The 26,116-nt window shown below is 38.1% G+C and overlaps 1 protein-coding gene across 7 annotated transcripts in view; it reads right to left on the reverse strand.

The window, feature by feature from the left end:
• The window catches only part of MAPKAP1 (MAPK associated protein 1), a 247,686-nt gene that overhangs the window by 193,976 nt on the left and 27,594 nt on the right, over positions 1-26,116 (reverse strand). For 5 of the 7 annotated variants that reach the window (XM_086684026.1, XM_086684024.1, XM_086684023.1 and 2 more), the window contains 3 exons: positions 23,189-23,516; positions 20,669-20,758; positions 8,360-8,508 (listed from right to left, as the gene is read on the reverse strand). In XM_086684026.1, the coding sequence (XP_086540152.1) occupies positions 8,360-8,508; positions 20,669-20,758; positions 23,189-23,447 (498 nt within the window). In that variant the 5' untranslated portion in view covers positions 23,448-23,516. Of the gene's footprint in view, positions 1-8,359; positions 8,509-20,668; positions 20,759-23,188; positions 23,517-24,021; positions 24,042-26,116 lie in introns of those variants that run through there. The other 2 variants (XM_086684025.1, XM_086684029.1) reach the window with 2 other exon arrangements.

A 26,116-nucleotide genomic window follows, 5' to 3' on the forward strand; every position in this document is an offset into this window, starting at 1 on the left:
GATGGGAGGTGACTTGTCCCAGACCCCATGGCACTACCAAAGCTAAAGCTCACATTTTCTTTTTCTTTTTTTATTTCTTTTTTAACGTTTATTTATTTTTGAGAGTCAGAGAGCGACAGAGCATGAGATGGGGAGGAGCAGAGAGGGAGTCACAGAATCTGAAGCAGGCTCCAGGCTCTGAGCTGTCAGCACAGAACCCTATGTGAAGCTCGAACTCATGAACTGAAAAACTGACATTTTCTGATTCCACACCTGTGTTCTTTCTACCATGTTGTTTTCTAGTCCCGGAAATCAAGTTTCCATTTTGTGATATGAATGCCAGCAAGAATGAAAATAAAAATCTCTGAGAATAAGAACACTTAGATTCTGTGTCCAGCTGAGTGACCCTAAGCTGTCATTTGATTTCTCTTACCTAGTTCTCTTCAAGACAGTAACATCAGGACCTAGTACTTTGAGGGACAAGGAAATCGCTCTACTGCAAATTACAGAGTAGGGTGCCCTAGATGCGGAGGCTCAGTGTAAAACCCCACCATGCCTAGCCTCACCACAACCAACAAGGATTATCTCCTAGGCTTTCTTCCTTGGGACCCTCAGTGCTTGATATACAGTCCAACCAGATTTCGTCTGCTAATCTGGTATTTCTTTAGCTAGGAAGAAGATAGTGCTACACCAGTAATCTTGTTACAACATAAATATGTCTGTGTTTTACTTTCAGCCCTCTAACCTCCAAGAATTACAATCAATATACTTTCTTAAATGACACCTGACATCTGCCTCATCTAAAATTACTCTCTCATTTATTTTCTCCTCTTAACAGCCTGGTGAGCTGGGTTGGGCATCTGAGAGTACACAGCCCATCTCAGAGAAGAGGTGACCAATCTCCAGGGCAATTCTTCAGCCAGAGTTCCAAAGCTGGCTGTGAAGTGGGAACAAAGAGAAGGCTTCTGGCTCCCAGCCCACTCTCATCTCAGAGACCCCTGCCTCAGATGACCCAAATACAAACCAAACAAGCAGGGTATGCTGCACACCCCTCCCCCACAAAAAGAACGCGTAGTAACTTCAAGGATGTGGTAATAAGCTGTGATCTGCCGTCACCAGGCCCAAACCAGCTCACAAAGGTAACATCTGCTTCATCCTCAGCCCTCTTTCGGTGCATCCTAATTCAGGGATGGAATCATCTTCCATTCAGTTCCATTGGATCAAGGTACCGCCCTTGAAACCCTTTTCTCCCCTATTCCCTGACATGTAATCCATCATCAAGTCTTAGCACTTTTACTTACTAACATCTCTGGAATTCAAACACTCCTTCTACATCACCAATAAGTAAACCCAAGTTACCATCTCTCCTAACTGGACCACTGCAAAAAGTTTCTTGATTGTCTCTCTGGCCTCAAAACCCCTTCTCAGGTTGTACTCCCTTCAGCACAGCCCAGTGATCTTTTCAAAACATAAATCTGATTACCTTCTCTCCTCATTTAAATTTGTCAAAGGCTTTCCAATATTCTTAGGTTAAAGAGGACACGTCCACCAGCCATACATGGTCTGGCCCCTGCAGCTTTACCTTGTACCATACTCTGCCTCACCCTGAGTCCCCAGTCACACAGCCTTCTTTCAGTTCCTCAAAACTGCGAAGCTACCCCCTTGCCTCAGATCCTCTATTTGTCCTTTCTACTCCCCCTTCACCAAGTTAGCTCTTCAACTCTCAGATCAAAAGTCACCTTCACAGGGATGCCATCCCTGAGCCCTTAGACTAGGTCAGATGCCCTTATGATAATGCTCTGAAGGCCCCAACTACCTTTCTTGGAACTTAGTAATTATTAGCTGTGGGTATACGATGATGGCAATTTTGCATTCAGTCGGGTGATTATTTACATAACATCTATCTTCCTGCCAAGAGAGTAAGTTCCAAGGTCAGAAACCAGGTGCATTTTTGCTCACCATGTATCCAGATTTTACTTCACAGTGTCTGGTACATAGTAGGACCTCACTAAACACGGAGCAAATGAATGGCAATGTGGGAAAATAAAGGAAACCAGTAAGTCTCTCAGCACTGTCCGTGTACCAGGCACTTTGCTATTTATGCATTTCCCATTTTCATTAAATCCTTGTGACAACATTTAAAGACATCATTAACTTCATTTATACATATGAAAACAGGCTCAAAGAGGCAAAAATGACTTGCCTAATATCACACAGCAAGTAAATGGCAAAGTCGGATTTCTAATCCAGGCCTGCAAAATTCTACTTTCCTTTGAAAACCCTCTAAAGCCAATGGTCATTCCTACCTCTAACAGGAATTTCTGGAAGATTGTTCCACAACCAGAGGAAGCCACTACAGACTGGAAGAAGCAGGGCCGAGACAGAAAGCTCAGAATGGAATCAACTAGTTTTAAGAATTCAGTCTCCAAAATTTAACTTCACAGTGGAATGCTGAAAACACAGTCTTTCATTGTAAGATTCCTATTTAATTCGTTTTGAATGCCACCCAGACAGATATCCCAACATCTCTCCTTGGGATTTCCTGTATAATGTCAAGCAAAAGGAAGAGAAGTGCATTAATACAATGGTAAGGGGAAAATAATCTTACTAAGAGATGTTTTTAAATTAATGAATTTGGTCCTTCTATTAGTAGAAAGAGGTAGTATAAAGAGGTAGTGAACAGGGGCGCCTGGGTGGCGCAGTCGGTTAAGCGTCTGACTTCAGCCAGGTCACGATCTCGCGCTCCGTGAGTTCGAGCCCCGCGTCGGGCTCTGGGCTGATGGCTCAGAGCCTGGAGCCTGTTTCCGATTCTGTGTCTCCCTCTCTCTCTGCCCCTCGCCCGTGTTCATGCTCTGTCTCTCTCTGTCCCAAAAATAAATAAACGTTGAAAAAAAAAAATTAAAAAAAAAAAAAAAAAAAAAAGAGGTAGTGAACAGCTACTATCTTCCTTTAGAAATAGAACAGACTAATAAAAACTGGTCTATGAAAAAGGAGACTAACAGAATGCAGTCACAGAGATAAGAGGCCAAAAGAATAACCACGAAAATGATGTTGGGACTTAGTCTCCTTTATTAAAAAGGTATGTAAGATGAAGCCAATCAATGGAAGAGCTAAGTAGCCCCTAACTCAAAACACTCTGCCATCTTAAATTTGTCTCTCAATGGGTGCAAACAAGTGAACCCCAGGAGCACTTTCACTGAAAGGGTGGGGGCTGGTCAACTTGAGGGGTGGAAAAGAAAGAAAGAAACTCAAAGCCAGAAGGCTCTTAGGCTCAAGGCCACACCTCAGCTCAGGCAGCAATAAACAAAAACTGCTGTCTAGAAACATAACTGGCAATAAAGTCCAGATTATAATTTTTTGGAAAGAGAGCCTGAACTAATAAAGTAACTCCACATAGTAGAGGGGACCATTTCCATTATAATAGCAAATATTCCAAGTTCAGATGTTCCTCTAAAGGCAATTTTTTTAAACATAATTTCAATTCGCTGACCTTTTCTGAGTTTGCCACATTTCTCAGCGACTTCATGCTTTTCTGCAAAGTTTTAAGTGACTTTCTTTGAAGAGAGCTATTTAATGCCAATGATTGTAGAAAACATTTGTTCATAATTATCCAGACATAGACTGGAACAATGCTGAAACAAGAGCAGCATGCAAAAATGTATTTAAGGACTATCATCCCAAAATGCTGCTAAAAGCTATTAACCAGTATGTGTTAATTGCCACAGCATTCATATTAATTTTCACTTCAGGCTCGACATTGTGGAATATTTCCCCTGATACATTTTAAACAAAGTTTAATTTAAGGAACTGCTTCTATCAACACTTATGAAAATTAACAGCCAAGCAATTAGCACTCATGAATTATCCCTTCCCCCATGCTCTCTGCAGCTTCAGTTAAAACAGTTTCTAACAGAGAAATGGTTACTTTCTAATAAGTTAACACAATCAAAGTCACAGTTGTCTAAATGAACAAGAACTGGTTCTGCTTTTTCAAGCACTTGTTAAGGCAAACGTTCTCCTTATAGTTAAAGTAGAATTTAGCTAAGGCAAATAAACATTTAGCATTTTAGTAAACTGCTAAGCAATTACTAATCTAGAACTACCTCCTATCATGCTTTGCTACTCTCCCCCACAAAAAAAGGAAGTAATTACTTGTCTTAATCTTTCTATTTAAAGTTAAAGGCCAAAACCTCAAAACTTCACTGGACTCCCTGGACTTCACACAGCCCACCTTCACCCAGTCTGCTGCACATCTTGTTTAACGATGCTATTTCTAAACTCCTGGTTTTAAGAACACATTTCCTCTGAATCCTGTCAATAATCTAATGAAGTACACAGAAAAGACAGCATCACTGGCCCTCATCCTTTACACAGAGAAAGGAGCAAAAGTGGGGTATTTGTTGAGTCCTTCTGTTACGTGCTACATGTCTTGGTAAACAGACCTTATCTCAATTGATCCTCATAAGGAAGACACATTATCATCATCTCAACCCACAGAGGAGGACTGGAGCTTCATGAGGTTAAGAAACTAGCCTGAGGTCGCATCATAAGTGGTGGAGTCAGGATTCAACTTAGGTCTTACTACAAAATAGGTCTACTTACTAAGTAAATTATACTGCTTCTCTTGTGCTCGGTGCTCTATCCTAGTATTATCTTATGTGATGGTCACATCAGCCTTGTGAGGAAGGAACTCTCATTTCTTTTATCAGTAAAGAAACCGAGGTTTGGAGAGATGGAAAACCTGAGCAAGAGGTCACAACTAATAATCGGCACCATTTCTTAATAGTAACTATAATGACAGGAAATGAGTACCTTAAATTCTAATGGTCTAATGATGATAATATTTGCAAACTCAGTTTAATCAAAATAGTGATGACATACTAGCAAAAGTTTCTCAAGTAAGCGACATGGCATGGAACGGAAAGGGTTAGATACCTGCAAAAACACGGCCTCATTTGAAACAGACAGAAACACAGGGCAGAAATCCACATATTTAGGGATACTTAAATCAGTGCTGAGTGCTTACTGTGTTATCAGTAGAGCTCACTCCTTCATCACCTCAAAACAACTCCTTGCCACACCCAACGTATCCCACATACAGTGAAATCAGCACTGGGACAACAAGTTTTCTGACTGTCTCAATCTCCAGAACAGAGATTTTGTGTTGTTAATTAGGCTACCTGAAGTCTTGTTTTCAACAAGCCCCAAAAATTCAGGCAGATGGCTGAGCCTGGTTTTGCCTAGTCTGACTAAGCATTCCCTCAAACCACTTACAATCTATCTTGGGCTTTTTACAAACGATCAGTAAACAGATCATAATTGATCAATAATTGATCATAATGATCAAATTGATCAATAATCAGTGAATCTAAAACAGGCCACAGACAGCAATTTACCAAAGAGATAATATAAACATAATTAACCTGATCCAAAAAATTGTCAAAATTACAACAAAGCACATGCCTAAGCACAGCCTTTCCCTCTCAACTGTATGTCTCCAAGAAATTATTAATCAACCACAATTTTTAGAAATGAAATTATTAAACTGCTACAAGAACCAAAAATTATTTGAAAGTATTCACATCAATTTAGCACAAAAGCTAAGAGATGCTTACCCTCAGAATCACTAAAACCAACAACAATCCAGTTCGCACAAACCGTTAAAGACACTAGACATGCCAGCTTAACCGCAATGTAATTGTAAAGTCATACCAAAAACAAAATCTTTTTCAAAACTGACGCTAGTTTAATCTTAAGGAGGATTTCACAGCAGTTAGTCTCTTGAGGAAATATATAATTAAGTAGTTTTTTAGCATATTTAATTAGACCCCAAACTCTTCCCTGTCCCCTTCTCTCCCCAATTATGTACCATTTGCCCAAGAGACCTAAGCAACTCAGTTAATTATGTAAATAAGGCAAGCGTTATTCCCAAGAAAAGCATTGTGAATATTTGTACGTGAAAAAACTGTACATATTTTAGTGGCTTTAACAAACCTTTGTGGGGGAAAAAAATAAGGGACTACCAAAGTACATGAAAAATCCTTATATTTGAGGCAAAAAGCATGGAGTACAATGACAAGATGGTGAATCATTAAAACAGGACACTCATTTCACTTGTTAAATATGAGCTGAATAAAAATAAAATAATTTTAAGTTACAACAGTAACAAAAATTTAGTGCTGAACGTCAAATGATTTATGGGAAGAATCAATCTGGAAATTATTAAAGTCGACTCTCACAGAAAAGGCTTTATTATCAAGGGGTTGACACGATCTTAACTCTAGAGGCAGCCATGGTGCTGTTATAACTACTACAATCCCATTATTATGCAATCACAAAATGCTAATTTGATCATTTTGAGGTGTTATTTGAATAGTCATTTTAATTTCTAGGTTACAAAAAGGCTTGACTCAAGTATAATTCTCTATTAATCATTGAGATGTCATTGAATATCATATTGATGCATTTCACAAAGATAAAGAAAGACTAATTTAATATGTACAGTACAATATCCTTCAAATATTAGCCACTTTCATTACGTATCTGCCAAATGCATCAATATTAAATAATAGATGAGAACAAGGGTTTAATTGTATTTTAGCAATTGTAATATGTAGGATAACAATAAAATAGCATAGCATCATAAGATAGACTTATCGATATATAAATCTTTCTTAATCAAAGTGTAATGGTGACTGCCCCATGTACACATCCTTTGCTGATTACAAATAGATCTGATATGACAAAAGCACCCAGAGTCTTAAATGTAAACACATCTAGCAAAAGTAATTCCTTTGTGACTGAGGAAATGGCTTCTTCACAATTTTTAAAAAATTTCTCCTGGCACTTTAAAAGTTAGATATATACCAAGAACACTTCACAACTTTCTGTCAAATCCAAAGCTAAGTAATTTATAACAAAATCTAATGTATAATGAGAGTTCTAGGACATAATATTTTAAGAGATCTATGCTATTTTGTTGGCATCAAAGCATTATTACATAGTAATTATTCCGGCAATTATGCCCTCAAACAATGAGATGGGATCAGGCAATGGAAGCAAATAAATTCCAGCCCTATAACCTAAATCCAACAATAACTTCTCACATATCTAAATGAATCAATGGTTGTTTAAAAAAAAAAAATCCCCTACAGTCCAATTCTCTGTTTTCCAGAGGCTGACATTCCTGTCCCCTAGAGGGATCCATCCTCCTCTTTGCCACATTCCACAGGAAGAAACAGGAGCGGTGGCAGGGGCAGGCTAAAGAGAAGCTTTACATCAATACAATCTCTCATTTACTCAAGGTACTTGCAGAGGTTTTTTGGAGGCAACTCCTGAGCATATTAGTATCTTTATGTAACTTACGCATTTTATCTCCTTTCCCACCAACATCAATAACCTCACTTGCCCATGGCCATATATGCTTACTTAAAACTATGGAAACATGCTGAACCGGCTGAGAAAGTGTTTTGAAGAGAAAACATCTTGCTCAAAGATGACAACTGACCACACCAGCACCTAACCAGAAATTGAATATGAAAAATACAAACATAAGCAAAGAGCTGTATGTTTATTAATTGCAAGGGTGTTAAAATAAGACAAATTGTACACAACCCCCAACAAGCGATACTCAGCACCCCCCACCACTACCAGACAGCAAATACAATGGCAATAAATACAAAAATCAACTGCTACTGTCGCCTGAAAGAAGCCCAGCTCAGCTTAGCGCAGAAACACAGAATGGCAGGGAATGTGGGGGGCGGAGGGGGGGGGGGGTGCTGCACATGGAACTATGCTCCGCCTACAACAGTGGCCATTTTTCTAAAAGGAAAATAGACATGCTTTAATTTTACAACTACAAATTGTTAGAATAAACAGAAAAAACTCACCCTGCATAGTGAGTGTCAAACAAGATTCCCTACAATGAAATACAGACATGCAAACAATGGCCTAGAATTCTGAAATGAAGCTCGAAGCTCAACAATTTCTGCAGTTATAATGAAGAGTCAGACCAAAACAATGCAAACTGCCTCCCAGAACCACTTTCAAAGCGTTCCCAGCACAATCAGGCCTTGACGAATCACAACCCAACTAACCCAAATCCTCAAGTATACTCTTGGAAGATAAAACGGGGGAAAAAACACGCATACAAATATCTCAAGACTACTTTTGTTTTAATCCTTCATCAAACATATTGCTGTGGAAACACTATCAAGCCCAAATGCAGACTTTTTCACATCTTCAGTCTTAGAAAATGTGAGGGACATTCTATAATTACTTTGAGTCATTTTTGAAAACCGAAATTTAATAATAATACCAACAAAACAATTCCACTCAATTGAGGTTTTATTTAAGGGGACAAAGTTTTATTTTTACTTACCTTGCCATCAAATTTGGAATACTCATTAAAGGGGTTATTCAGCTGTAGAGGGCACTGCTCCAGTCGTACAGATAATATTGACTGCTTTCCAGAACTTGGAGGTTTCTCTTTGAGGGACTTTTTTTCAAATAGTGACTTTAACTCCTGGGCTGTGATACAAGAGGAAGATAAAAACATCTTTGTGATTACACACAGAGAGACAGCCTGTCTACCTTCCCTAGCAAGTCTTCCTTGGAATCTTAAGGAGGGAGTGTCCGGGGCATATTCAGGTCTGATGTGTGCAAAAAGCCTCACATATACTTCGATGCTTGCACCCTGAAAAGGCAGATCCCTGAAATACGATCAGGTCAGGACTGTCAATTTAGAAGGACTAGGGTTTAAGGAGTGGGGCAGAGTCAAACCGACAGAGCAGCCATTCTGTAAGAAGAGCATTCACAGCTAAAGGACCTGAGCTTTGGCCTGGCTTTGCCACTAAGAGCTATGTGATAGACAGTTCACTAACGCTTTCTGGGCTCACTGAACTGGATAAGCTTGAAAATCTCTCCTGGTTCTAATACTGTGGGATTTTGGAATTCCAGTTCTTTAGGGTGAAGGTCTACATCTTAATCCTCTCATATTCTCCAGTGACACCTAGCACAAAATCTAGAAGACAAAGATGAGGAGGAGGAAAAGGAAAAAGAATTTAAAAAAAAATTTTTTTTTTAACGTTTATTTATTATTGAGAGACAGAGCAAGACAGAACATGAGCATGGGAGGGGCAGAGAGAGGAGAAGACACAGATTTTGAACCAGGCTCCAGGCTCCGAGCTGTCAGCACAGAGCCCGATGCAGGGCTCGAACCCACCAACTGTGAGATCATGACCTGAGCTGAAGTCGACGCCCAACCAACTGAGCCACCCAGGTGCCCCAGGAAAAAGAATTTTTATAATAATAGCAGCTAACGTTTATTGAGCAAGCCAATGTACCTCAATTACTCCTCCTAACAAGCCTATGAAGTGGATACTGGCATTATCTTAATTTTGTCAGTGTGGAAACTGAAGCCCAGAATACTTTGATTAGCCTTAGGCCAACACAGCTAAGAAATAGCACAGCTAAGACTTGCACTCAGGCAAGGCTCTTAGCCATTAGACTAATGAACAAAGTTGACCCTCAATAAATTTTATTGCATGAATCAGTGAATAAAATAATGATTGAAGGAATTCAGATTAAATTATTATTACATCAGAATCTTTAGCTCTTACTCATTAGTGAATCAAGACAAGTTAATTCCATATATTCTCATAGATCATTTAAGTGTCCATATTATCCTGAATATCATTTAAGGTGGTAGATACATAAGTACATGGAGATCTATTATACTCTCCATTTCTGTGAGTATTAGAAAATTTCCATACCTAAATTTAAAAATAAATCAATCTTAGATCTTAAAATCTGCAATGAGGGCCACTCTGGGAGGCTCAATTGGTTAAGTGTCTGACTCATATTTTTTTTTATTTAAAAAAAATGTTTATTTATTTTTGAGAGAGAGAAAGAAAGAGAGGGAGACAGGATCTGAAGCGGGCTCTGTGCTGACAGGAGACAGCTTGATGCGGGTCTCGAACTCATGAACCACAAGATCATGACCTGAACCAAAGTTGGATGCTTAACGGACTGAGTCATCCAGGCACTCTAAGCATCTGACTCTTGATTTTGGCTCAGGTCATGACCTCACAGTCATGAGATCTAGTCCCATGTCAGGTTCCATGCTTGCTTAAGATTCTCTCTCTCCCCCCCTCCAAAAACAAAAAACAAAAAAACTGCAATGAATAGGTTCAACCCCATTCCATTCTTGAACATAGCCAAACTGAACTTAGATCAAACAGAACTCTGAAATAGTGACTTAGAACTTCTAAAACATGTTACTAAGACCATCTTTTCAACAAACCAGTGGAACAAATTTATCAAATAAGGTCCTATAAATTTAAGTGGCAAACCAGAAGAAAAGGATCTAATTCTTTTTTAAAATGTGGCACATATTTAATTTCAGAATCTGAATATATACGTTCAAATAATCAACAGATATTAACTGCGCATTTGAAAAAGTTTTAGACTATTAAAGTGATATTTTAAATATTACAAGTATTATTCTGCACGTAATCTATTAATAATTTTATTGCTACACTTTGGAAAGGAATAACCCTTTATTAAATACCTACTATGGGCCAGGAACAATGCTCGGTGTTTTCTCAATTTGTCCTCTCAACAGTCTTAAGAGCTGGGTTACAACTAGCTCCATCAACAAACTGAGTTTAGGAAACGTAAGTAACTTATCAAAGTTACAGAACTATTATCAGTAAGGGTGTGAAGTGATGATAGATTAACTCTTCCATTCTCAGACTAATTCTAATTCACACTTAGAATTCTCTCCTCAACTTCTGACATTTTCCATCTCCCTCCCATCCATCCTTCTGTCCATCCGTCCGTCCATCCATCCTTCGTCATGGAGACAGAGAAACAACCAAAAGAGAACTTCTGCCTACCTTCCCCTCCTATTACAGCGGGTGAACTGGGTAGGCCCATACCTCAGGCCAGCTCCTCCTCTGCGCACTCAGGGGCTAACTTTTTGCTGACTCAAGGGCATCACTCAAGCAATTTTCTCTGATTTTTGGTTTTTCCTCCTACTGACTGGGTCGACTGCATCAGCACACAAAGATACTGAAATACTGCTCATCTAAAAAAAAAAAAAATCCTTCTTTGATCCTGTACTCCCAGTTACTATACCACTTTTCTGCTCCTCAAAATGCTGTGTTCTTGCTGTCTGGTTCCTCCCCTCGCTTTCCCTCAAACCCACTGCAATCAAGCACTTGGGCTCCCCACACTCCTCAAAAGCAGTTTGCGAGGTCACCAATGACCCCTTATTGCTAAATCTACTGGTCCATTTGGAATCCTCATCTTTCAAGACTTCGTGACAGCATTTGAAACAGTTCATCACTCACTCCTTTTTGAACCAGTTTTTTCACTTGGTTTCCAGGGCTCCATTTGATCTGGTTCTCATCCTATCTTCCAGGTTACTCTTTCCTAGTTTCCTTGCCAATTCCTCATATTCCCCTCAAATCTTTGGCATTCCCCAAGTCATACTATTTGGATCTTTTCTTTTCTGTACCTACATTCATACCCTTGGTGATCTCAGCCGCCTTCTGTTTTAAATATAATCAACAAGAAGAGAAGCTAAATTGTGGTAATACAAATCAGAACAATAGCTGCCTATGGGGAGTACCCCAACTAGAAAGAGGCACGAGAGAACTTTCTGGGGTACACAAATACTCTATACTTGATTGGGATGCTAGTTACACAGGTCTATATGCTTGTCACAAGTCACTGAACTGTATACTTAATATCTGTACATTTCAGTATATAGAAGCATACCTCAATAAATAAATAAAAAGAGAAAGCCTAAATAAATATCATCTACATGCTGATAACTCCCAAATGATTATTCCTAGACCTAAACATTCCCTGAAATTACGGACTCACATATTCAGCTCCCTATATGGCACCTCCTCCACTTGGATATCCAATAGGTGTTTCAAACTTTATATGTCCATAACGGAACTCTTGATCTTGCCCCAAATCTGCCCCTCCCACAGGCTTCTCCTTCTCAGTTAATGGCAACTCAATCATGTTAGGCCAAAAACATCTCCACTCTTTTCTTTCTCTGATATCTAACATCCTATCCATCAACAGAAATTTCAGAATATATCCAGAACCATCTCCAAAGTTACCAACGCTGGATTATTACCACTACCTTCAAACTGATCTTGTTTCTGCCCTTGCCTCCCCCAGGCCCACTCCTGCCAGTCTCTTCCCAACACAGCAGCCAACAGGAGTCTTTTAAGATGTAAATTATAAACGTCACAGTAAGAAGAAAACAATATGACCACACAAAATAAAAACATTTTTGTATGGTAAAAAATTAGTAAAGTAAAAAGAAAAATGACAAACTAGAAAAAAATAAAGGTTAATATTCTTAATATATAAAGATTCTAAAAGTAGAGAAGACAGTGACCAACAATTCTACAGAAAAATGGATAAGAAATATGAAATGTCCACAGAAAAGGATATTCAAATGGTTCTTAACAAATGGAAAGATGCTCAACCACATTAATAATAATAATATGCTGAGATATACATCTATCAAATTGGCAAAAATCTGAAAGCTTACAGCTGTGAGGAAATAACATTCTGTACCTTATTAGAGGAATGCAAACTAGCAAAACACCTACCGAAGGGAATGTGGCAATATCAAGGGAGATCACATATTTACCCTATGACCCAACCATACCACTTCCAGGATTCTTAGATACACTGGGAAAAATAAACACAACACAACACAATGCATTAGGCTACTCACTGCAGTGTCATTTTCAACACCAAAAACCTGAAAACACTCAAACTTCCTTCAAAAGGAAACCAATTGGCTAAACTATGGCACCTCCATATCATGGCTTATTATGAAGCTGTAAAATGGAATGAAGCCTATCTCTATATATTCACCAGAGTAATTCCCAAGATGTGTTGCTAAGTGAAAAAAGTATTGCATAAAATGGTGTGTACAAAATGCTATTTATAACCTAAAAAGAGGGGTATATGAATATAAATATGCTTACACATAGATTTAAGCGAACAGAAAAACCAAAACCTTTTTTAAAATGACTATGAATAGAAGAGACAAGAATTGAAGCTAAATTTCCCTGATTTTACCTTGTTTTATGTACTCAACTTTGAAACCATGTACATTTTATATATTTCTTTAAAAAAATTAGAAGTGCAATTTCTAAAAATAAAAGCAAAGGCAAATGAACCCAAGTGTAATATTGAGTTGGCATTTTAACTACAAAGAGAGGAGTTATTTTAAGTAACTTTATCACACAGCAATTTGTACATTCCCTAATAGAACATATCAAAAGGGCAAAAAAGAAAAAATTATTTATCTATCTTCAACTGTTTTTAGTAATCATAGTGTTAGTAATGACGATGATATCTCTATTCTGGAACCAGAACTTTCAGCATAAGAAACAGATACATAGTGTTGTATGGAAACCAATTTGACAATAAATTTCATATGTTAAAAAAATAAATTAATTTTAAAAAAAGAAACAGATACATAAACATATAATCAAAAAAGTTAAGTAAATACTCTATAATCCTAAATTTATACAGAAATTATCAACATTAACTCACAATGTACTTCCTCTTAAAAAACTTATTTTTTTCTGAGCTCTATCCCCTGAAATGCCTACAAGGAAAAAAATAAAATTCAGTGAGCACCTCTGGAGTTCAAGCTCTGGTATCTCAATGCCATTTATCCCTAAAAAATAATCAAGACTCTAAACAAATGGCTAATTCCAGATATGGAGAAGGAAATATTTAAGAATCAAGCATTTATCCTGTCTTCTGGTAGGGATTATATCTGAGAATAATGAAATAATAGATTAGGAAAAAATGTTCTTTATATGAAGACCAATAAAATTAGAAATCACTATTTTGCAACTACTAATGAAATAATTAATCTAGGTAATGCCCACCAATGACCACTAAAACCATTAGAAGAAAAAGCTGTTGGTATGGATGACACCTAATAATAATAATTAATAATGGATGAATGACACCTAACTCTAGCATCAACCTGAACATCACAAAATAGACAAGAAGACCTTCTATATAACCTGATATGATGCAATATGAAGTACAGATCAGCATGTACAAAATACCCTTAACAGAAATCAAACTTCAATCTGAGCAAGTTTCTAGATCTAACTACCTGTTTATAGGAAAAAGAGAGCCGAGGAACCTATTAAATGAGACCAAAGAGATACAATTAGCAAAATCTAGAATGTAGGAAATTCTACAGGACACATGACCCAGTTTCTTAAATAAATTACAATGAAAAAAAGTAAAGAAGAATCTACAGATTAAAAAGGAAATCAAACATATCAACCAAATGTATGGACCTCATATCTAGACCTACACGAACAAACTGGCAAAAGAAAAGAAAAATTTGAGACAGTGAGGGAAATGTTTGTTAATATTAAAGAATTCCTGCTAATTTTTTGGAGAGTAGTGGTATTACAATACCAGAAAACTACATTTTCGGGGCGCCTGGGTGGCGCAGTCGGTTAAGCGTCCGACTTCAGCCAGGTCACGATCTCGTGGTCCGTGAGTTCGAGCCCCGCGTCGGGCTCTGGGCTGATGGCTCCGAGCCTGGAGCCTGTTTCCGATTCTGTGTCTCCCTCTCTCTCTGACCCTCGCCCGTTCATGCTCTGTCTCTCTCTGTCCCAAAAATAAATAAACGTTGAAAAAAAAAATTAAAAAAAAAAGAAAACTACATTTTCTTGTGTGTTAAAAAATACACAAGTATTGGGGCGCCTAGGTGGCTCAGTCGGTTAAGCGGCCAACTTCAGCTCAGGTCACGATCTCACGGTCCGGGAGTTCGAGCCCCGCGTCGGGCTCTGGGCTGATGGCTCAGAGCCTGGAGCCTGCTTCCGATTCTGTGTCTCCCTCTTTCTCTGCCCCTCCCCCGTTCATGCTCTGTCTCTCTCTGTCTCAAAAATAAATAATAAAAAAAAAAATACACAAGTATTTAGGTATGAAATTATGATAGTTGGAAATTGCTTGAAAATAATCTGGGGACGCCTAGGTGGCTGAGTCGGTTGAGTGTCTGACTCTTGATTTCAGCTCAGATCATGATCACAGGGTCATGGGATCCACATGTATGCTGTGCTAAGTAAGCGTGGAGCCTACTTAAGATTCTCTCTCCCCCTCTCCTGCACTCCCGCTTGCGTGCGCTCTCTCTCTCTCTCTCAAAAAATAAATAAAAATAATCTGAGAGAGGAGGGGAGGTAAATGTATAAAAGAAGCAAGACTGGCCATATGTTGAAGCTGGGTGAAGGGTGTACAGGGGTTCATTATACCATTCTAGTCTACTCAGATTGCATCACTGTACCCAGAGTAAAAATTAAGTTCTGTACAAGATCCTCCATGATCTGCTCTCTCACTACTTCTCTGAGCCCACTCTTCCCCCTTTCCCCTCTACTGTAGTCAGTAAGCATCCTTCCTTGCTATTCTTTGAATACATCAGGCACACTTCTGTTGCAGAACCTTTGCACACGCTCTCCCTCATCTTAGGACACCCATTTTCCAATACCTTCCCAACTCATTCCTTCAGAACTCTGCTCAAGCATCACCTTCCAAAGAGGCCTTCCCTGATCATCCTATATAAAATTGCAAAATCCCCTACCTAGCATTCCTTACCTTCCTTGCCAGGCTGTATTTTTCGCTATGCCACTTATCCCATTCTGACAATACTAGGTTTGCTTCCTGTCTATTTCCCCCACAAGATCCATGAGGCAGGGACTTTGTCTTGTTCACTGCTGTATCTTCTAAGTCTACAAGTGCCTAGCTGCCCCTGCATATTGTAGGAGCTCAAGAAATACTTGTTAAATGATTAACTGTGGACCAGAGAAGAAGAAAAAGTAGCTGTGGGGATAGGGAGGCAGAAGAGAGGGAGGAAGGAGCAAATGGGCACAAAGAAGTAGAAATGAGACAGGGGTTGGTAATGAGAGCCTTTCCTCCTGGTTCTAAGCCACTCATAAGACACAGTTGTACCTCCTGAGTTGCTCTACTGCAAGCTGCTTTTCAACATCACTTCTCTTTATCATTTGCAGCTGAAGAGTTCTAACCACTAGAAACAGTTGGAAGTCCCCAACAAACAGGGAACTGAAAAAACAATAGCCTAGAAATGTAATTACCATCAGTCTTATGAGAAAGCACATACTATAGCCTTCAGGAAGATGGTAATGCATATCAGAACTTCTAAGGATTCAGTGAGTGGCTGGCTACAAAACGGATATATAAAAACAACAGATTTCTTCACAAGAGCAGTAAGAAAGTTACGGGGAAGAGGATGCTAATTACAAGGGCAACACAAAATGCAAAACATCTGGAAATAACCTTAATAAATGTAAAAGTGCAGGAACACCATGGAGACAAGAAGACAAAACGGTGCATTTATGTACTACTTGTATATACAAAAAAATACAAAAAAGATAAGATGTATGTTTAGAATATTTAAAATAAATATACTTATATAAACAGAATCTAGAATAAATACATCAAAATGTTAACAGCAATTCCTCCAAATATGAGACTATTGGTAGCTTATTTTCATTTTCATATTTTGCTTCAGATTTCCTATAACAACATTTTCTTTCAATAAAACTTTCCCGAACGTTGGCCATCGCTGACACAGAGGAGGAAAGGAACAAGGGAACAGGGAATCCTCAACACCCAAAGCTCCAGAGCAGCTCCTTTCTGCCAACCGTACTGGAGAGACTAGGAGGCAGCAAGAAGATTATAGTCTTCGGGGTCAGACTGGCCAAGAGAATTCTGGCTTTGACATTTACTATTTGTAAGTAAGTAATGTGAAAAAGTTACTTAGCCTCCGGGGTCCAGTTTTCTCACATATAACACAGAAATAGTAATAGCTAATTTGCTGGATTTGTGTTAAGATGAAGCAAACTTAGTGGCTGGCATATTATATACCAGCGATTCCCAGTAATGGTTACTCATAAGAATCACCCAGGGAGCTTCTGAAAAATATAGACGGACCCCAATCCCTATCTTCTGAATCAGGAATTCCACATATATGGCTAGAAATTTATGCAGAAGCCATTATAACATGCACTTTTAGATGTATTTCTGATTTTTACTCAGCCACTATATCTGCAAACTGTTGTTTTAAGAAATCAGTACTAGAAGTTACATAAAGAAAACTTCAGGAATATTCATAAATAACTGATTTACACTACATTGTTTTTGAGTTACTATTTGACTTTATGTGTAAATGCCTTTGTCTTCCCATTAGACTTCAAACTTCTTGAGGACAGGAGTCGCATATTCCTCCAAGCACCTAGCATAGAGTTAAGATGCACACAGAAGGTATGAAAGAAATGTTTGTTAAATGAGTCAGTGAATAAGGGTAATAATACATTTTATAAAGAATATACCAACACCATTTTAAAACAATAAAATTAAGGGGCGCCTGGGTGGCTCAGTCAGTTAAGCAGTCGACTTGGGCTCAGGTCATGATCTCACAACTCGTGAGTTCAAGCCCCGCATCAGGCTCTGTGCTGAAGTTCAGGGCCTGGAGCCTGCTTCAAATTCCGTGTCTCCCCCTCTCTCTGCCCCCCACCCCCATCCATGCTCTGTCTCTCTCTCTCTCAAAAATAAATAAAACACTAAAAAAAATTTTTTTTTAAACAATAAAATTTAAAATACCGAGGCTTGATTTGACACTGTTCCTGACAAAGCCATCTTCCAATAACCATCTTCACATTTATCCATACAGTTCTGGCTACAGAAATACTACAAGGATCTTAGTCTAAGGTATTCCATTTATCATGTGGTCTCAGGGCACATAAAGTATATATACAAAGTTCATAAAGAACTTCAGGGTGTGGACCAGAAGGCTTCTCAGATCTCTTCCAACTCTTCAATGAAAAGGCTGCATTTCTGCTGTATTAAAGGATGGACTGGATTCAGACAGAATAACAGTGGAAGAAAAACATTCCAGGGGAGGTCATCATATTCATAATAATGATTCTTCTAGTAGGGAATAAAATAAAACAAAGATAAGAAAAACAGACGAAAGGATTTTAACAAAATGTAAACAGCAGATAAAGAATGAGGGAATGAATAAATGATTACCTAACCAAAATTCCCAATTAAGATTAAAAAGATCTGGCTGTGGCATTCCTTGCCAAAAAAAAAAAAAAAAAAAAAAAAAGAGTATGTGCTTGAGAAATGTGTGAAAACAAAAACAAAGTAGCTGCTCAGTTTGCCAGGTAGCTGTGTAATGGACTGCTGGCTCCACTTTTCTAACACATTTCAGGACACCCAGAGTGCCAACCTGTGGTAATGGTGGAACCCACGTGAACAGAGAATTCAAGACCATTCATTCCTCTGTGCACTGACAAAGTTCACTGGCCTGGCCAGAAGCAAGGTCAACATTTCAGAGAGTGGCCAGGTATATTAAGAAGGAACTTTTGGGGTGCCTGGGTGGCGCAGTCGGTTAAGCGTCCGACTTCAGCCAGGTCACGATCTCACGGTCCGTGAGTTCGAGCCCCGCGTCAGGCTCTGGGCTGATGGCTCGGAGCCTGGAACCTGTTTCCGATTCCGTGTCTCCCTCTCTCTCTGCCCCTCCCCCGTTCATGCTCTGTCTCTGTCTGTCCCATAAATAAATAAAAATGTTGAAAAAAAAATTAAAAAAAAAAAAAATAAAAGAAGGAACTTTTTCAGCAATAAGATCACAGGGTCAATTACTGAAATCTGTGAGAGACAGAAATAAGAGAGATGGAAAATGAGGGAGAGAGAAGTATACACAAATAATGAATGGTATGGCTCCAAATGAAAGCAAAAAGGAGACTATTTCTCCAGCACATTCTTTTTTTTTTTTTTTTAATATTTATTTGAGAGAGAGAACACGTGCATGAGCACGAGTGGGGGACGGGCAGAGAGTAAGGGAGGGAGAGAGAATCCCAAGCAGGCTTCATGCAGTCAGCACAGGGCCCGATGCAGGGCTCAAACCCACGAACCATGGGATCATGACCTGAGTTGAAGTCAGATGCTTAACCAACTAAGCCACTCAGGCGCCCCAATCCAGCACATTCTGTGAAACACTGAACAGAAGTTAAAGTGGATTAGACTTTAAGGAACGAGTGGGAAATGTATCAAAATTTATTAGATGTGTCTGATTAGTAGATGTATCAAAATTTAAGTTGAAGAATTTATTTCTCACATTGCAAAGGGGATTAATGCTGTTATATCTGAGGTACTCTATTCATCCTATTTTTTTATTTGTAATTGTTTTAAGATAAGGAAGCAAAGAAAGCAAAACAGAGGGTACCTGGAAAGATGAGTTTAGATAAACTGGCTCTATACTCATTAAGAAGAAATTAACAGAAAAAGCATCAAGATATATGAAAAATTTGAAAAAAGTGAACAAGATAAACAATATAAAGGTTTTCAGTTTGAAAAATACAACAGAGAGAAGTATTAACTGGATCAACAGAAAAGACCAGCCTGGAGAGATTTTTTTTTTTTAAGTATTAAGAGCAAAACTAAATAGACATTCCATGAGAACTATAGAAGTCACAGAAAGGAGACATAAGAAAGAAGTGAATGAGATTTCTGGTTTACACAGCTGTCACTTAGACGCAACTATTAAGAAAATCATGCCGACTGAGCACACCTGGGTTTACAACCACAGCAGGAGACAGCAATAACCACTTTATACGGTGTGGTTTAGCAGAAAGAGGTTGGCCTTTAGCTTCAGACAGTGGTATCTACAAAATACGGCTCCACGGCACTACCGCTTTCTAGCCTTGTAACGTTAGCAAGTGAAAGCTCACTGAGTCTCTGTCTCATCTGTTAACCACAGCAATATCTATATCTTTTAAGATCATTACATTGGCGGTAATGCGTGTAAAGGGCTCAGAATAGCACTAGGTAGGTGCTGATGTTAATACAATAATCACTAATATTGTTAGTTTTATAAATACTATGTAGCAATGGAGTCAGTCAACAAAAATTGAGTGGACATCTATTTCATGCCAGGATGGTGGTTAGTAGGTGCTGGAAGAGAGAAAACAGAGTGCAGACATTACTTTGAAAGAAGAAAAAAAGAAAGTCTAGGACACACGATATAAACGTTAGAAAATATTTCAATAGCTTTTTTTTTTAGGTGTTCTTGATGAGATTGAAGATTTGAAAATATGTAATATGGCCAGCTTTTTAATACATATACCATATGAACACAGACTACAAATGCTGATAATACCCGCAACATAATGCTTGTTAAGCTAAAGGAAAAGAATCAGCATATATGCAAAAAAGATTATTACTGGGGTCACTAATGAGGCAAGAGAAAGTCAAGGTTGGAACTGCCAGGAGGAAATCTATAACCCAGAGGCCCATCCAAACCATAGGTATTCCTTGGCTTTAAGAACAAGGTGCTGGCATGAGAGTTTGTACAAAATGTGCCTTGCACACATCTATTCCTGTGACCCAGAATGAAGAGTGACCAAAAACACAAGACCTAAATGAACACACAGCTTCAGAGGGCAAAGGCACCCCAGTGAAAGCATTCAAAGCTCAAAACAAGAGGTATCTGCTCAGAGGATTTAAAAAGATGAATTAAAAATAAAGCTCTCATATAATAATATAAACTACATATATAAATCTCAAATTAACAATTAAAATTATTTCCATTTACCTGATTGCTTAGAATTTCTTTCTTTCCACTGAATATTTTTGCATTTGATCTGGTTTTGTCTCTCTTTTCGGAGTCGTTCTAATCTTTGAGCTTGAAAAGAAATATTATAACTATAAGTTTGTCAATGAAAGTTTACTATAAACAAAGACATAATTAACTACCTTTATATGAATAAAGATGTTTTATATTGCATATGTAGAGAAAAAGTCATAAAATTTTAAAGGTGGCACCCCTGAAAAGCAAATACCAACAAAAACATGAAAATATTCTTGATTTATAATTGAAATTAGAGGATATAAAACATTAATAGAGATCATAAAGATAGTATTAACATGGAAGAGAATAATAAAATGTGAAAACTTCTGTGATTAATATGACATTTCATTATATAAATCATTAATAACGGTCTTAAAGGAATTTTAATGCACAAATGAACTGAAGTGAATATTACATTACAGGAATAAAATTACTGTTATGAATTACTCTACCCGTTTCAAAAATTAAAGATAAATGAACTCAGACTAGACTATTAAAGTTTTAAATATAAAATCCTTTATCTAAAAATCATGAAAATTATAAAATGTCAAAGCTATATAAATTAGCATAGCTTTTCTTCAGTGGGTTGAAACAGTTTATAGGTAGTAAAATAAATGATTTGTATCTTTGTAACATTAGTCAAACCTTAAAAAGAATAATTTTTCTTATACAAAATTTTAAGATATGCTGAAAGGATTAAAAAGTAAAACCTTTGGTCACTAGGACACCCCACAATTGTAAGTATTAGCATCTAAGTGCTATCTTAAGAAATTCCAACAACAGTAACAAAAGCATCACCTAAAAATCCTACATTTGTGAGATCATATTACCACTGGCTGATCAACCTTCAAAAATCAGTGAATTGATCTCTTAAAGAAATACTGTCCAGCATATATTAACAACTGCTGCATATGGAAACCACAATGGAAAAGAAAGTCATAATTGATGCCATTTCTTGAGATCTGGCTAATCTTCAACTTCCTATCCTGGCACAATGCTAACAAAAAATAAATAAGTAAATTTCTCTTTCAAGGCAGGAAACCATACACACCTGCCTTGGCATTGTGATAGGGAAACTACCACTGATACTAACCTTGCCAGAAATGTAAACTGTGCTGGCAAAGCATCTGATAATGTCACTGTATCTAACCAAATTCCACTGGAGGAAAATGCATTCAATTGCAATTAATAAATGTGAAGGGTACAGCCAAAGTAATATAATCATAAAGCTCTCAATTTAGCAGCATTCTCCTACTGAAATCCATTCAACCTGTCATACAAGATATCATCTCAATAACTTGCAAGGAAGTCAGTTTCGACTAGAGAACTGAGAATCAATGGTTCTAAATTATATTCAAACCTTCACTCAAATCCTATTTTGATAAAAATTCCTTGAGATACTGGGAAATGCTATTAATTATTTTCATCATGAGAGCAAATTATTCTTTGTAGATGTCACAGAATGCTGAATTCTGAACCAAAACCTTAACATGCTTTGCACTGTATATTGTATCCTGCAGTACTCCTTTACGTGAATTTTACATTTGGACCATGAAAATAAACATGTAAACCTTTTCAATGTTCTACCACATTTCCTGCCATTACGTTTCCTGGGAGTTAGCAGGTCACTGCTACTGATTAGTAGGAGATTATATTTTCTGATGACCTAAATAAAAAAATCACCTCCTAGAATACCCTGTCATATTAGAACTACATTATATGTTCTAAATAATTTATCTAAGTAAAGGTCTTAGTTCATCACATTCCCTTTGAAAGGTTTCCAAAACACATAAGCTGGAACACGGCCAGTGATAAGCTTTTAAAAGATAATCACTAAATATTTATGTACCAAAGTTTAGCATTTTCAAACCACAAAGATCAAATGGTAGAGATCAACTTAAGAAAATAAAAAGAACATATCAAAAACAGGGGCACCTTTTCTAATCTCACACTCAGTGTAGCAACTCCTATTAACAGCAGCCCGAACAAATATTCAGCTATTTACCTCCAACATCCCTTTGCCGCCCACAATCCTTCCATGGCCAAGAAATGGCTCTGGCAGCAGTACTCTGTGGCTGGTCAGCTTTCTATATTAAAGGTTCTTTATTATGTCAACCTGAAACCTGCCACTAGGTAGTCTACCCACTGGGACTAATGTTGCTCTGTGAAGATACTCAAAGTAAGTCCACTTCCCTTTCTACATGAAGACTTTTTAGAAAGAGAACATCCAACCTGCCTCTCCTAGCCACCTTTTTCCTCTATTCATCTTCTACTTCCTTCTGATAACATCATTCCAGTGCCACTCTCCATTCACAGTCACGAAGACGGAGATGGTGTTTAGACTCGCTCTTACTGTAACACATGCATGTTCCTGTTAACACACAGAAATCTTCCCCATTAAAGCTATTCCAACATTATGCATTATTCTGTAAGATTGTTGACTGATTTAAAGCTCAGAAGACATGACTAAAAGGCAATGTTTACCTGTATTTGAGCGTCTTCTAATACCAAAGTCCCAACTTGAGGTAATATCGACTGACTGGGCATATACATAGCCCTGAGTCTCACCATTGCTTCCCTGAATTTCTGACCCACTGTCTCCAGGCATTGAAGGAGGATGAATCTTCTCTAGGTCAACATCATGATCAATGAGAACCATCTCACACATTCCTGTGTCATCACTGGTCACATGTGACTGCCGAATATGAGCTAGAATGATAGTTGGATTGTCCAAGAAGGCCATCCTTTCTGTGGGCCAATCTCCTTAAAAGGCTATTTTCTCCTCTTCATATTGTTTCACGTGCTCACCTCCCTAGAAACATGATGTACACAGCAATATTTAAGAATAAGGAAGAAAATGACTGAATCATTTTTCAAACAAATCAATGTGGTAAAATGCTACCTTGAAAATCAACATTTATCCCTGCACCTAGGAGCTTACAAGGATTAAGTCTAAGCTGAAAGGAAATCCTTATAAGCACTGGGAGCTACAGCTCTAGTCAATGAGATCTCCATGATATCAGTGAGAATGGCTTCTTCTCTTGCAAAACAAATAATAGTGACTCCTTAGGCCACTCAAAACACATAATTACTGTTAAAACAATAAATTTGCCTTTCTTTCTCCCTTTATTCCCATGCAGTCTTCTCATTACTTTATAAGGTCAGGGAGAACAAGTTGTATTTTCCTCACATTATGAGCTCGGGTATGAAACTGTATTTCTTTAGTTTACATTTCCCCCTCTTTGTCATAGGGCTGTGAGGTAACTAAAAGAACACAGACAATACTTTGAGTTACTAGGAATTTTGCAAAAATGTACCACCAAAGTAGTTTTGTTCAATAAATACATTTTCCTTTCTTCTGATTTAAGGTAACATTATGCTTTTCAAATAAACTTTATCAGGGATGCCTGGGTGGCCCAGTTGGTTGAGTGTCCAACTTCAGTTCGGATCATGATCTCACAGTTCGGTTTGTGAGTTCGAGCCCTACATTGGGCCAGCTGCTGTGAGCGTGAAGCCTGCTTCGGATCCTCTGTCCCCCTGTCTGCCCCTCCTCCACTTGCGCTCATTCTCTATCAAAAATAAATTGAAAAAAATAAAAGGTTACAGAAATAAAATAATAAAAAAATAAACTTTATTAATCGAACTTCTTTGCTACCAAAAATTAATTGCTTTTTAATTTTTTTAGTCTTTTTTCTTTTTTGTAATGGTTTATTTTTGAAAAAGAGAAAGAGAGAGAGCATGAGTAAGGGAGGGGCAGAGAGAGAGGGGGACAGAACAGAGGATCCAAAGCAGGCTCTATGCTGACAGCAGAGAGCCCGATGTGAGGCCTGAACTCAAGAACCATGAGATCATAACCTGAGCAGAAGTCAGACACTTAATTGACTGAGCCACCCAGGTGCCCCCCCCCAATTAATTTCTTATTTTAGAAACCTCACTCTAAGAACTGCTTCCTGAATCCTGTTGAAACTAAAATGATGTTTCTTCTGGGAACAAGATGGTACCTCCTCAATTAAATGCCAATACTCAGCAAAGAAAACATGGTAGTCTCCCCTTATCTGTGGTTTCATTTTCTGCAGTTTGTTACTTGTGGTCAAACTTGGCCCAAAAGCAGATGATCCTCCTTCTGACATACTGTCAGAGATCAACGATAGTAGCCTAACGCTATGTCACAATACCTATGTCATTCAGTGTGCTTCATACCATCACATAGGCTTTTTGTTTGTTTTTGAGAGAGAAAGGGGGGGGGGGGAGGGAATTCCAGACAAGCTCCATGCTGTCAGCACGGAGCCTGGCACAGGGCTCAATCCCACAAACCCTGAGATCATGACCTGCGCCGAAATAAGAGTCGGACGCTTAACCAACTAAGCCACCCAGGCGCCCCACATCACACAGGCATTTTATCATCTGACATCACAGGAAGGTTGAGTATAGTATAATAAGGTATTTTGAGAGACAGACCACATTCACATAACTTTTATTACAGTTTATTGTTATAATTGATCTGTTTTATTATTGCTGCTAGTCTCTTACCATGTCTAATTTGAAAATTAAATTTTATCATAGGTATGTACGAGTAGGAGAAAAAATAGTATTTACAGGGTTTGGTACTAGCCATGGTTTTCGGCATCCACTGCGGGTCTTGGAATATACCCCTGAGCATAAGGGGAGAGTACTGTAGTACAGAACACTGGTTAGGATGAGGATGCGCAGGCAGGACTGGGTTCAAATCTTAACCCTGTCACTTGCTAGCTATGTGATCCTGGTCAAAATAAACTTAACCTCTGAGCCTGTTTTCTTTTTTCATTTATAAAATGGGGATCCCAAGGATAAGAGGATATATAAGAGATAATGCAGGTAAAGTGCTCTAAAGAACACCTGACACATAATTAAATAGTAGCTATTAATAATAATAATGATTATGGTAAAAATAATCACTACTAACTTCAGCTTTCAATTCTTGTTAAAAATAATCCTAAAATATATCAACATCTCATCCTTCTTTAGTAAGTTCACAGCACGTAAAATAAATGTGTGCTTCCTTTTTGACAGAGGACTCCACAAGTCACCTGGGTCACCTTCCACCTCCTTTAAAATTATTATGAGATGCAAGGAACATGAAAGCTGGATTGAGTATGTTCCTAGAACAGTCCTAGAAGGTATTTATTTTTAGAAAGACCTCTAACACCAGATTTCTTGTCATTTCTTTCTCCTAGAAATGGAACAAAGGGGGAAATCTAGTTAATAAATCATTATAAAGACTGAGGTTTTATAAATTTTTGTCTAGTAACACATTATACTGATATCACGTGGTAGATCTTAAAAATAAAGATACTTCGGGGCGCCTGGGTGGCGCAGTCGGGTAAGCGTCCGACTTCAGCCAGGTCATGATCTCGCGGTCCGTGAGTTCGAGCC

This window comes from Puma concolor, chromosome D4 (genome assembly GCF_028749965.1).
Source record: "Puma concolor isolate L17-30 chromosome D4, mPumCon1.1.hap2, whole genome shotgun sequence".
Lineage (NCBI taxonomy): Eukaryota > Metazoa > Chordata > Mammalia > Carnivora > Felidae > Puma > Puma concolor.